The sequence below is a fragment of the Bombyx mandarina genome, chromosome 04 (genome assembly GCF_030267445.1).
Source record: "Bombyx mandarina strain Sakado chromosome 04, ASM3026744v2".
Taxonomy (NCBI): Eukaryota; Metazoa; Arthropoda; class Insecta; order Lepidoptera; family Bombycidae; genus Bombyx; species Bombyx mandarina.
This window is the reverse complement of record NC_143211.1, coordinates 3,758,217-3,772,542: the sequence shown is the minus strand read 5'-3', so window position 1 is coordinate 3,772,542 and position 14,326 is coordinate 3,758,217. Positions and strand designations below refer to the sequence as shown.

At 37.5% G+C, this 14,326-nt stretch overlaps 1 protein-coding gene across 2 annotated transcripts in view; it reads left to right on the top strand.

Moving 5' to 3' along the window:
- LOC114249238 (homeobox protein aristaless) overlaps positions 1-14,326 on the top strand; it is a 95,224-nt gene that overhangs the window by 23,566 nt on the left and 57,332 nt on the right. Inside the window, exon 1 of one of the 2 annotated variants that reach the window (XM_089740462.1) lies at positions 5,458-5,845. The exons of the other annotated variant lie outside the window; for it this stretch is intronic. Within the exon in view, the coding sequence (XP_089596588.1) occupies positions 5,821-5,845 (25 nt within the window). The 5' untranslated portion in view covers positions 5,458-5,820. Of the gene's footprint in view, positions 1-5,457; positions 5,846-14,326 lie in introns of those variants that run through there. 2 annotated transcript variants of the gene reach the window in all.

Below are 14,326 nucleotides of genomic sequence, written 5' to 3'. Positions count from 1 at the left end.
CGGTGGTCTGAATCTAACTCTGAAACTACTTCGATCGAGTGTAAGCGCAGAGTTACGTTTTTTAATAACGCCATGTCGAGTATATCCGGGCGATGCGCGATATTTAGCGGGTAGTGAGTCGGTGTTAGCGGAGCGACGATATCGAAGGCGAGATCATCGACTAACGCGTCAAGCCGCCTGCCATTCGGGGTTGTGGTGTGTGAGTTCCACCTGATGTGTTTACAATTTAGGTCGCCCGCCAAATATCAATTGTATCCGTAACTTTAATCATTCAAAAGAGAAATCAAGATGTCTTCTAACACTGGTAGCGTAAGGATAGTGAATTATTAATTTCCAACGTTTCAAATACTTTAAAGTTTACATGGTAGTGGACAACTCAACGTAACATCGGAAATATTATTATAAAATAACAATAAAAACGCAAGATTAAACCGTAAAAGTATTTTTAATTATATCGACGAGTTTCGAAAGCCGAACACAAAAGAAAATAGTTGACTTAATATAAATCGATAAGTTGAATAAAATCGATATCTAATTCTATCATGCAATTCGCCATAGTTGATGTTGACAAAAACTCGTTCAATAGTCTCATTCCGCGAAATAAAAATCGAGAATATTGCCAGTACCCGTCTGGTTCGTGGCTCGTGTCGCTCCTGGCCGCTTCGCTTCATTTCCTTTGCCTCAATGGTAAATTCGAATCGGCCGCAAACGACAATCTTTGTTTTTCGAGCTATTTCGTTTCCCGTTGCGACAATAATTGTTGAACTAAACAAGAGTTCAATAAACTCCCCAGTCACCGCGATCTACATTTTCAAATTTTCTCGGTGACTGGATAGTTTTAGGAACGCCCAACGAAAGAAACTCACAAAAACCTTAATGAGCACCTTTCGTTTCGCCCTAACCGCTTTTTATTGTGCCTAAAATTAAATTTTCGGCAAGTTACCGGAACCGACCCGTTAGATTAGGAAAAATTCGATCACGTCAATTTCGTAGACAAAGATGTACGACAGAAACAACGCAGAACCGATTTGGTCATAACGAATTTATGAGTTAACAGATTTTCACAATAGCCCTAAATAAATCCCTTGGAAGCCGAGCGGAAACAATGAGACGCCCAATATCAGTGTAATTTCATAGTCGATCCGTTAACAATATCAGAATCTCGGGTGCTGATGAAAAAAGGTGATTTGGTGTTGTTATTAGGGTGGTGCAGCGGAGATCGGATCGGGTCGAATCGATTTGGCGTCGCGGCGTGACATTTGTTTAGTGAAACGGCAGCGAAGCAGGTAAGCGGTTGGACGGACATACTTTTGGATTTACCTTAACATCGGATTTGAAACAAGAACCTGGCTATATAAATAATTTTTATTTGGATTCTACTATTGTTGCTTATGGATTTGACTTCGACCAATTCAAAACATCGAAGAAGTGGCTTAGGCTTTATGACCGAGAATAATAAGACATGACAAAAATAAGACAAGACATGGCTTCGGCCTTTAAAACTACCAAAATTCTCCTATTATTACCAAGAACAAGACCTGGCTGTATGGACTAAGGTCCTTTGCCTTTCCCATTAAGGATAAATTTGATATCATCATCATCAGCAGGTGAGCGGGAAAGAACACCAACGAACTAAACGTCACGCCCCATCCCATCTTACATTACATTTACGTTCCGCTGTTTTTACTGTTCTCGTAGGTAGACGAGCCGACGGCTGATGATGAATGATTAACATCATTGATAGCCATCACCGATGCAATGGGGGCCAGCGAGGTTACTAACTTTTTATTTATTGCTTAGATGGGTGGACGAGCTCACAGCCTACCTGGTGTTAAGTAGTTACTGGAGCTCATAGACATCTACAACGTAAATGCGCCACCCACCTTGAGATATAAGTTCTAAGGTCTCAAGTATAGTTACAACGGCTGCCCCACCCTTCAAACCGAAACACATTACTGCTTCACGGCAGAAATAGGCAGGGTGGTGGTACCTGCCCATGCGGACTCACAAGAGGTCCTTCTACCAGTAGAGAGGTCGTACCACCAGTCGAACTCTCCGGAAGAACTGGAGTTTTGTTTCAAAATGAATTTATATTCAAACGCTCTGAAAATAACCGCTTATGCTTCCAGATAGGTCCTTTGGGGCGCTTTTGCAATTTAGTTGGACGCCTTGAACTTTGCAACGTGCTTTTAATTCGTGCATAAAATTTAGATCGAGTTTTTCTTGGTAACAATGATGAATTTAAATTGAAAATTCGAGAAACATTCACCGTTATTTTGAAATTAGATAAAAACATGATTGTATTCATGGCTTTCGCTCTAGTCCAGTAAAAAACACTCACATCCTAAGATCAAAATCTAAATAATCAAATACATCAATACGTGATGTAATCAATGTCAAGACATTTATAATAGCTGCAGTTATTTCGATATTATAAACCTTAATTTGAGATGACGACGATAAAGGTAATTACATCCTGCCTTATGATAATTCTGTTGTTTGAATTTGTTAATGTTATATGTGTGCTATAATTAAGAAAATTATTTACACCACTAATAGTTTGCGTGCGATGGACACGACTGATACGGAAGTTACAAGAACGTACTGTTACGGGGTAGGTCTAGGAGCTCTTTTAAAAAAAGGAAACTGTGACTGACACTGAGTTAATTTTATAAAAAAAACAGTACAAACGATGTGTGTTTCCGTTACTCAAGCCAAATCTGTTCTATGCTGATAGCCTTGAGAAGCTATATCAGCTTCGCCCTAACGTGTAGGTGAGCTCACGGGGCTCAAGCCGGAGGGGTGCTAGCATTGGTCCTAGCAAGAGCAGTGCTTCGGAGAATCTACCACCGGATCGGAAACGCGATCCACTGAGAAGATCCGGCGAGAAACCCAGTGGGCTGTGTCTGTGGGTTAATTCGCTCGTCGAGCCCTTCGTCGCAAGCGACGGGTTCGATAAGGGCGGTAACCGGTGCTTGTGGAACCTAAAAGCACTGTTAATGGATCAGGAGGATCCGTAATGACGTGTTTTGGGCGACGTCGAGACGCTTTATCAATAAATCGTCTTTAAATATAGAAACGATGCATTCAATAATGCCTTAGTCTACATTACTATTTATTTTGTGTTGTGTAGCTGTACCTCTGTGATTTTAATATAGCTTATAATGTACGAACCAATTCACATAATCCGTGCTAGGTATTCATAAAATAACATCACCTCGCCAATCATGACAAACTATTGTTGTGGTTTGAATAGATAAGTATATTAATGTGACGTATTAAATATCTTCACAATCGAGTTGACAGTCTCGACTTCCGGACCACACCGTTCGATGGTGAGACTGTGTTATTAAATAACAGAATCGCTGTTGTCGCCGGCACGTTTTGTCAACTCGGGAATAATTTGCAAAATTACGTATACAGTTTTGTTAGCGAAAAATCATTCTTAAAGCATGAACCGTAAAGCTTCGATCAGTTTCGACGATCGCAAACAAAATCATCTATCTTTTTCTACCTGTAATTCACGCCACAGACACGAAAAAAACGTCAAAGCTACTGGCGCCTTATCATTAGCGACTTCCTAAAAAGGGGCATATTTTTTGCAACGTTCACCGGGTCTCTCAAAGGAACAACAACCTGACAAATTGTACCAACAAACAATGCGAAACGGACACAATCCTAGACAAAGAAAATTTGTTTAGCATAATCACGAAAACGGATTTACGTAAGCAAGCACCTAATCCTTTCTCGGTAAAAACTTTTTTGGGATAAATATCAACAATGGCTAATACAAATCGAGGTTTAACTTCGCTTTCGTTAAGCCCGTCTTTATTTCAAATACCAGGTAATTTCTAAACGAGTGGTCCGTTGCATAGAAATTTAAATTAAATTTTGCTACTGTGGCCGCTACTTACGGTTCCTTATACATCAATTTATCTTCTCTCTAATAACATAAGGAACGAGAAATCGTACGGACGTGAATATTAATAGTACACGTTGACAAGTCATTAAAATCCTTTTAAAACTTATCGATACATTATCAATATAAGGACCGAGTCGCACGTCACACGTCAAGGAAACCACCGAAAATAAATTAGTAAATGTGCATAAAGTAATCGCGTTCGTGACTCGATCGACATCGGACCCGGATTTGTAACAAACAACACTACGCGTTTTTATCGATGGTCTTTTTTTTTTGATCGGTGAAGCAACTCACAGCCCACCTGGTGTCAAGTGGTTACTGGAGCCCATAGACATCTACAACGTAAATGCGCCACCCACCTTGAAATATAAGTTCTAAGGTCTCAATGCCTACAACGGTTGCCCCACATTTCAAACCGAAACGCATTACTGCATCACGGCAGAAATAGGCGGACTGGTGGTACCTACCCGTGCGGACTCACAAAAGGTTCTACCACCAGTAATCGGCTTCAGCTCTGCGAAATATTGACTTTAATATAAGAAATAGTTTGTAGGAATTTCTTGTTTGATACGCGCTATCGATCGATACCTAGATGCCCACTTCTGGTTAATAAGGCGCAGTCGATCACAAAATGAATTAGATTTAGTATTAGAAATAGTTACGTGAAGAAATTGCAAGACTAGGTGCTCGATTGGTAGATAAAAAAATGAATTTAAATAAACCGTATAGAAATTTGCGAACCGCTATATACTTGATAATGAATAACTAAATTACAGATTAAAAAACTGTGGAGTCGAAATACTAAATTTTTAAATGAAAGCATTTTGTTTTTTTTTAAAAACGGGACAACACAAATTCAAATGCGATCAATTCAAAATCAATAACATCACAAGCATACAATGTAACATGAAATGCAATTTTCGGCTTTAAATCAAGGTCGATAAGTCGGTACCAGTTTATTATATTCAATTGCGAATAAACGGCGCGGCGCCTTAAGCTGACCACATGTGCTAAGATGCTCTTATGTACGAGACGTAAAAAGCAACTTCCCAGAATTGAATGTGTTCTTGTAATTGCTTACAATGTTCCCATAATTTGCTATATCAATTAAGACATTAAAAATTGTTGTTTATCTAGCGGACCGACTCGATTCGTGATCGCTAAGCTCACGAAAGTTATTAATTGAATATTGCTAATATAATCAATCGGCACCCGTGCACAATTACACTAAATTTCGTTGCCGTACTGTGCAACTGTTATGATAACATTGGTACGTATTAATCTATTTATATAAAAATGAATTGCTGTTCGTTGGTCTCGCTAAAACTCGAGAACGGCTAGACCGATTTGGCTAATTTTGATCTTGAATTATTTGTGGAAATCCAGAGAAGATTTAAAAGGTAGATAATTAAGAAAATGCTCGGAATTAAATAAAAATAACAATTTTGTTTTCCCTATGATATGTCGCCCGTCGGACAAATTGCATTTGTTTGTTTTAAATTTATTTTATACATAAGTTTAGGTATTTTATTTATCGATTGAGGCACTGCGAAGTCTGCTGGGTCAGCTAGTTTATTGATAAAATTTAATCGGGACTAATTTAGAATTGGATAGGTGGGGTATTTGTGAGCGGCAGGCGGAGTTGTGTGACGCGCGCTTTGCCGAGGCTATTGGCCGTCGTCCCACCGGGGCGGAGTCTGGGATCCATGTTTTTATTTGAATTATGGATGAGGTATGCTTCGTCGTCTCTCGAAACCAGTTGTGAGTGCCGCAGCCTCGCACCCGCTCGCTTCTCCCCTTCTAATTAATTGATGTTTTCATTTAATAGCTTGCTCGGTAATTAGTTGTTAATATCTGAAATTGTGCACGTAAAGTTTTATCGCGCTTGGTGATATTTTATGTTGTTCCTGCAGCTACCAGACTGTGAGTATCTAGTTCTAAAATTATTACATCTAGATTCCATAAGAATTATTCTTATGTAGTAAATTTAATTATTGTTTCATCATAAGTTAGGTTATAATGTCGATTACTGAATTATTTCATTTTTTATCTTGAATAAAAACTAATTATTTTTTATTATTTGACGCATCAGTCATTGGGAACGGTCTTTTAATAATTAGAAATGGAAGATTCGTATTAAAAAATGCCGTAGATAAAATTAATAAATAAGATCTTATCCAGCCATTCAATTTTATTAAGTAGAAAGTTAAAAGTGTTAATTAATTAATTAGATTGTTTAATTAGAAATGTTACACCCATTAGAATTTGCCGTCGGCAAAATTATGTTCGCGTTTTTTCTTTAATTTAATTAATTTCGAATAATTACTTGTACCCAATCCTCAGAACAGATTTTGTGAATATAATTACGTTATGAATAGACATTTTATTCATTTGTAATTGACTGCTTTACTAATTTAGATCTAAAATTACGTAACACGGTAATAGATAAATTAGACCAATGCAAACAAATACAAGTTTCCAATTAGAAAACTCTTTATAAGGTTTTATTTGAAAACAAATTTGTAAGACTTGATGCTTTAAGACATTTTAAGCAGATGACCACGTGGTAGAAGAAGATCTGAATTTATGCGTGTGTCCTTTTTTTATAATTTTGTATTCTAAATTTAAAAATCGTTATTACACTAGATTTAGCCTGCTTTTATTGATAGGGTATTTTTTATTTATTACATTATCATGAATTTAAATAGTATTACCAATATCTGGCCAAATCAGACCACGCGTTGCTCTATCTATTATTAATAAATCGATTGATGTATCAAATTATTTTGTTTAATTCTGTTGATACGGATCGCGTGCTATCCGATACTCTCGCCGAACCCGTCGCCTTCGACGAAGGGTTCGGCGAGTAAATTAACCCACAGACACAGCCCACTGAGTTTCTCGCCGGATCTTCTCAATGGGTCATGTTTCCGAGACGTTGGTAGATTCTGCGAAGCACTGCTCTTGCTAGAGCTAGGGTTAGCAACGTCACCAGGTTAGAGCCCCGTGAACTTACCTAGTCGCTCGGTGAATCTAGTTTGCTCATCGAGGTCATTAGAATCGGTAGGAATAAAAAAGCTTCCCATCGAACATTTTTGTGAGTTTTTTTTTGCTGTATGTCGGTCGATATATACCCCTACTTATAGTTTTTTCAGCTAAGAAGGACGCAAATCAGTGATACCAGCCTCTAGCCAACTACTCCTCATCATTCAACTTCGAAAATGAGATTCTTATATAATTTACTAATATAAAAAAGTGGCTTTGGTGCTTTACTAGTCCAAAATACTACTCCCAAGAATTTATTACTTTTGGATCCAACTAACCGTTTGTGATAAATCTTTAAGGCAAATCAAGTCGCCATCCACATTTGACATGCGGTCCAATTTTCAATTTTATTTTGCATTGCATGGTGATGGCAACAGGTGATCGAGCTCACGGCTTATCTTCTGTTAAGTGGTTATCCTAGCCCATTACCATAGGAACGCCATCTTGAGATGCAAGACAAATTTCTATTATATCTAACGTCACGATTATTCCACTCTTCAAAAAGAGATCGCACTACTGCTTCACGGTAGACATAGGGCTGGTGATACCCACCCGTGTGGGCTCACACGAGGCAAACATCAGTAATCACGCAAATTATATTTTTGCGGGTTTGATTTAATTATGCAATGTTAATTATATTGTATATGAAAACCATGCCGGCATCCATATCGGAATACACGTACAGCCAAGCACAAGAAAAATCACCACATTGATTGGGTTAATTCAATTCGGGATACAAAAAAAACTGTGTGCCAGATGTTTAGGTCTGCAAAAGTACAATTTCTGGACTTCCGATCCTAGAACAGTCGCATTACAAGTGAACTTCTCAATAGTCATCACTTTAAGTGGACTTGCCGCCATTCACCGCAATAAAAAACACTTCTCAATAGGAGGCCTGGGCGCAAACATTAGTTGTGACGGCTCGTTTAAAAATGAGATGCGAAGAAGGATCGGAATGGGAAAGGGGCCATAGCGCAAATTAATAAGATATGGAAGGATAAAAACATCTCCCTGAAAACCAAGAGCAATCTTGTACGCAGTTTAGTGTTCTCATATTCTTGTATGGCGCAGAGACCTGGACCATGAAGAAAGCCGATCGCGACCGAATTGATTGATGCATTTGAGATGTGCTGCTGGCGAAAGATGCTAGGAATTCCCTGGACAGCACGTCGCACCAACTTGTCGATCCTCCAAGAACTCCAGATAAAGACGAGGCTTTCTACCATCTTCCTACGTAGAGTTTTGGAATACTTTGGCCACATTACAAGAAAGGATAACGGCAGCTTGGAGAAGCTAATGGTGACTGGCAAGGTGGACGGAAGAAGACCACGAGGTAGAGACCCGACACGTTGGACTGACCAGATCCGCACTACCCTCGACTTCACAGCTCACGATGCTCTACACTTGGCGGCAGATAAAAGCAAATAGCGTGGAATGATCCGGAATAAACTCTTGTTGCGAGGAGGTGGTCACAACCCTCAATATTGAGAATCCGAAGCATGAAGAAGAAGGAGGTTCCGTGGAGAGCGTCGAATATGTTCTCTGAGCGAATATATTTGCTAATGTGTATGTATATTCTTCAAAAGAACTCGTAATAAATCCTATAGCTGGACGTCTTTAATTAAAATAAAAATAAAATATAATTAATTAAAATTGCTACTGTATTGTATATTATACGTAACGTTATTTACAAACATTCACAAATCTTTCTTAACGTTTTGAATTAAAATTTAATCTAAGATTGTTTTTCTATTTAAATCAATGAAGTATAGACAATCAACTTAATTATTATATAACTCGAAAACATTTTAGTGCAGGGATAAATTGAAATGATTAAAACGTAAAAATATTTCACAGAAACCAATCAATTAAATGCACATTTCGTCGTCCGTTCGTTTTTGTGGGCCGTCCCGAATTCAAACTATTCCTCTTTTTTATTTAATCCTTTCCGAAGAATCCTTCGTTCCGAGGAAATTGATTGGACAATTAAATAATTAGACATATTCAATGCAATAATGCGTTGTCTTTATATTAAGAATTTTTTCTTCATTATTTCTTCGTTTATTTTATTTGACTTCGGTACTACTGAATGTAGTGTATTCTTGAAACAGATTCTAATAGAAAAGTAGAAAAATAAATACATAATTTTAAATGCCGTATTACTCTATTTTTATAAAGTGGACCAGTTAGTTATCTCAGCCAATATGATAATTTACTACACTCTGGTAACTATTATTAAATTAAAAATAAATACTAATTTATATATACATATATAAAAATAAATCGCTGTTCGTTAGTCTCGCTAAAACTCGAGAACGGCTGGACCGATTTGGCTAATTTTGGACTTCAATTATTTGTGGAAGTTCAGAGAAGGTTTAAAAGTTTGATAAATATGAAAATGCTCGGAATTAAATAAAAATAACAATTTTGTTTTCCCTTTGATGTGTCTCCCGTCGGACGGATTCCTTTTGTTTCTTTTAAGTTTAATTTATACAAAAGTTTAGGTCTTTTATTTATCGATTGGGGCACTACGAAGTCTGCGGGGTCAGCTAGTTAACAATATTTTTTGGTAAACCCGCAATGTATGTCGAAGGTGGATGCTCCGTAGCGTGCTCCGTATCGCTTGAGGCCGTTGACTTCATCACGAACCGTTCTTTTAATACAAAAAAAAAACATTCCACACTCAACGGGCCCAAACTATGATAATAATATGTTCTGTACCTACAGGAACATACGCACGGATGTAACGGGCATAATCTAGTACAGACAGACCCCGAATAGCAAATATCTTTCAGCTAAGTTGAAGTTCCAATGTCAATAAAGATACATACTCCGATCGTAATTTGAACTCGGAGCCCAATGTACAAAATTCGGGGTCAATAAGAACAAGACCAAGCAGGCCTCTTTTTGAAGGCCTAATTCCATTTTAATCCTAGACAAATACAATACATACTCAATTTGCCGATACAAAAAATCTTCAATATCAAAGAGTTTTAAAGTAGTAAAGTTTAATTAAAAAGTTAGTTAAATTTTAAAGAATTATAAATTTGATTTTTATTCAATAAACTGTACGTTAAATATGTCAATTCAATTTTCTATTTCTAAACAACACAATATTACTTAAGTGAACAATAAAAAATATCGAAACGCTATTATACCATGCTCCCAATCAGGAGAACAAGCATTAACAATCCCTACACAACCCGAAAAAGGGTTAAATGCGGTTATGTGGCGCACGTAACTTGAATAATACAGATAACCTTAAAATGCGCGTAGTAGGTTAGAAAAACAATCAAAAGACGGTACCGCTCGTACACAGAATGTGGTATGTCTCTCTTCACTTTAATAACGACGGTAGTTCGACATAACGAATGTTTTTGTGACCATTTGTTACCCGGTTTTTCTCCAATCGCAAATGAACGTTTGACATCTTGACTTGTTTTGTTACACGTTGTTTCTTTAATGACTAGGACTACTAATAAATTTATAGGTTTTTTTTTGTTGTTGTTTTAATTATTTTCCAAAAGCTGAGCATGTGGCGTTAAATTTGAAAAGGCCTGTCTATTGCTACTCGAGTAACCCTGCACTCAGTATTATTGGATTTTCTTGGATTTACCACACAATTATCTAAACTATTACCGCTTGGTAAATCTTACTTCTTCTTTTACCTACTTAATTTGATTATTTACCTTTTAATTTACTTATACGACAGTAAATCTACGTATTAAAGATTCCGATTGGAACATCATTAAAGCACTAAACACACCAGAACTAAAAAAAAACTGTTTTTAATAACAGCAAAACATACTGTTCTCTCTACTCGAGTATTCCAATATTTCTGAGCCTTTAATAACAACCAATAGTCCTGTTTACGTACAGAGGTAATATAAAGACAAGAAACAAAAACGGATCAGGCAAAATGAAAAGAAGCGACGAATACACGACAGACAACCCAACGTATTTGATAAGCTCGTTGACTTTTTGGGGCCGACGTAATTTGTCGAAGGCGCCTAAGATAAAAGCGGCAATTCGGTCGTATAGACCGGTGGTATTTCTGTGGAATGTCAGCCCGTGGTCAAATCAGGGTTGACACGCTAACAACGAATACCAAGTTTGTGTTACGACAATACAACAAAAAAAAAATCCTCAAATTTGTAACATTGTGCAAATGTTCGACTTATTGCACTAAAGCAATTATAATTAATTAGTGTTATTTCTTTGGTTGGTATCTTGAGTTAATCGGTATCGGCTTAAGAAAACAGATACGATTTTGTTTTGGGATGAAAGTGGAGCTGGGTGAAGCTATAAGACATGGTTAAATTAGGCATATGTTTTGTAAGCATAAATCTGTGGTAGAAGCAACAGCGTAGTTGAATTAGATATCATATGGGAGCCTGTACGCGCATAACTATCCTTGTGAAACTATTAAGGCCTTCGGTATCTTAAAGTTTTTTAGAATATAATATTTGTCATAAATTTTAATGCTCAAATCAACCCCATTGTGCAAACGCTTACGTGACGACAACAAATACTATGAATATTTCTGTTGCAAAGCATCTATGGGCTATCCACAAAGGGTCTTACCTTTCCAAGACTGCGAAATAAACAAACAGCATAGTAGTAACAATAGTTACTTTCGTGGAATATGCATCCAAACGTAGTCTTTTTATGACTGAAGAATTACTGGTGGTCCTGAGGCGTTTCCAGTTTTACCAGGTCAGGTTCCAGACCTAGGGACATTCCTCGATGTGATCACGCCAGGTGTCTTATTTTTTTGGGCGTTGTCGCCGATGCGTAAGCGCTATTATCACTAAATTCTTAATGCTTCATTAATATTATAAATATCAAAATGTGTCTGTTTGTTTGATTGTGTTTTTCCTTTCTTTCACATTGAAGCGAAGCAACGTAGTGATGTGATTTTTTTTAGAGATAGTTTAAGTCAGCATATAATAATAATAATAATATAATAAGTTAGCATATGGTTATATTGACTTAAAGACTTATCTCGAACAAATATCTCATTCTCACGGGAAACTACACAGAAACTTTTCCTTGACCACGTGAAAGAAACCATGAATAACAGCTAGTAATATATATATGTACTACTAGCTTAGACAAGAAGAAAAAATCTCTCGCCTCGATCGAATGTATTATATCGTATAACACGCAACGCTTATAAATAAAAAACAAAATACACATTTACTGATGGTAGAACCCTTGTGAGTTCGCACGGGTAGGTACCACCACCCCGCCTATTTCTGTCGTGAAGCAGTATTGCGTTTCGGTTTGAAGGGCGGAGCAGCCGAGGTAACTATACTGAGACATTAGAACCCATATCTCAAGGTGGGTGGCGCATTTACGTTGTAGCTGTCTATAGGCTCCGGTAACCACTTAACACCAGGTGAACTGTGAACTCGTCCGCCCACCTATACAATAAAAAATAAATAAATAAATTAGGAAATATAATAAAATACGTTCAACCATGGCTATATTTTAATATGTATATATAAATCCAAACAAGATAATATCCGAAGGTATTTAGTCTAATCTAATATTAAAATTACACGTGTTATTGAAATATGATATCTTTATGTCATAATCCCGCTGGCTAATTCAATTTAAAATAATTTAGCAATGTATATTTAACATAATCTAAATTGCTGATATGTGTTATTGGTGATTTTTCGTTTCCTAAACTACAAACACGCTTTTATTAGATAGAGCAAGTCGTATCAATATCACAAATTCATCTAAAACTTGTTCTTGAAAGCTAATCGCTTTTTTTTTCCTACCTAAGCTGGTAGCCTAGAGAGGCTATTCCAGCGTAACCGTAACTAGTAGGTGAGCTCACGGGGCTCAAACCTGACGACGACGCTAACACGAACCCTAGCAAGAGTCGTGCTTCCCAGAATCTACCACCGGATCGGAAACGCGACCCACTGAGAAGATCCGGCGAGAAACTCAGTGGGCTGTGTCTGAGAGTTAATTTACTCGTCGAGCCCTTCGTCGCAAGCGACGAGTTCGACGAGAACGGTGACCGGTGCTTGAAGTACCTAGAAGCACCGTTAGTGAATCGGGAGGATCCGAGATGACATGTTTTGGGCGACGTCGACTGCTTTCCATTCTTTCCGCAGGATCGGGAATGGCTAATCGCATTGAATCACGCAACTATTTGTTTTTTAATAACTAGTGCTGATTATTAGTCTATTAAAATGGTTATAGATGAATCCCCTATGTATTTTAACGTCGTTTCCTTTGCTATTTGCCATCAGAGAAAAGTTCATCCCTGTGTTACATGGAATCGCTATATTAATCTACACAGCGCATATCCTGAGACGATTTCTTGTATAATTTGGCTTTGAGAAGAACTCCTAGTCTCGAAGTTTCGGTAGCGTCATGTCCTTTACGAGGTTTGAAAGAAAGGCTTTAGTGTAGATAGCGATTCACAGAAACTCAAACGGGTACCTACACCCAAACACCGAGTAAAATTATTTGACCAAAATACTGACTCCCACCAAAAATATAACTCGGATCGCCTGGTATGATAATCAAGGTCACTAACTAATTAGCGAAGTAATTAAAATATTAAAAATTTACGTTAATCTTCAAATTATTAGTCACATAGTGCTTATCTTTAAAATCTGTTTAAAACTAAATGGTTTGTAAGCTTGTCTGACATCTATACTAAATAATATATAAATCCACAGTGTTTTTTCCTTTTTTTTTCGCAGCCTTGATAGGCTATTTCAGCTTCACCCTAACGTTTGTAGGTGAGCTCACGGGGCTCAACCGGAGAGTTGCTAACACTGACCCTAGCAAGAGCAGTGCTTCGCAGAATCTACCACCGGATCGGAAACGTGACCCACTGAGAAGATCCGGCGAGAAACTCAGTAGGCAGGTTTTTACGGATGTTCCGTTATAACTGCTGAAGCATGCATCCAATTGACTTGAAATTTGGTGTATTTAATGGATAGTCTAAGATTTATATGAGTGTTGGACTCCCTAATAATAATGACAATAAATAATAATGTTAATTTTAAATGCCCAGCGAAGCGGACGATTACGGCTAGTTAATAATAAATATTTGATGTAGACACACTTGCATCTTCATATGATACCTATACAAGAGCATTGAAAATTATAATGGCTTGTAGGATCTCTGACTTCTAAACACTAACACTAAACCACAATACTAAGGAAATATTTGGCTAATCCTAAGCGTGTATGTACATACCTGCTGAATTCGTCGTATGTAGACTAACTTATCGTCGCGGTCGCCGGAACCCTTTTACTGGCAGACACCGCTAATAAATCTCCAAATATCTGTCAAGACGTGCCGTGTTGCGGTTTTGCTTAGAG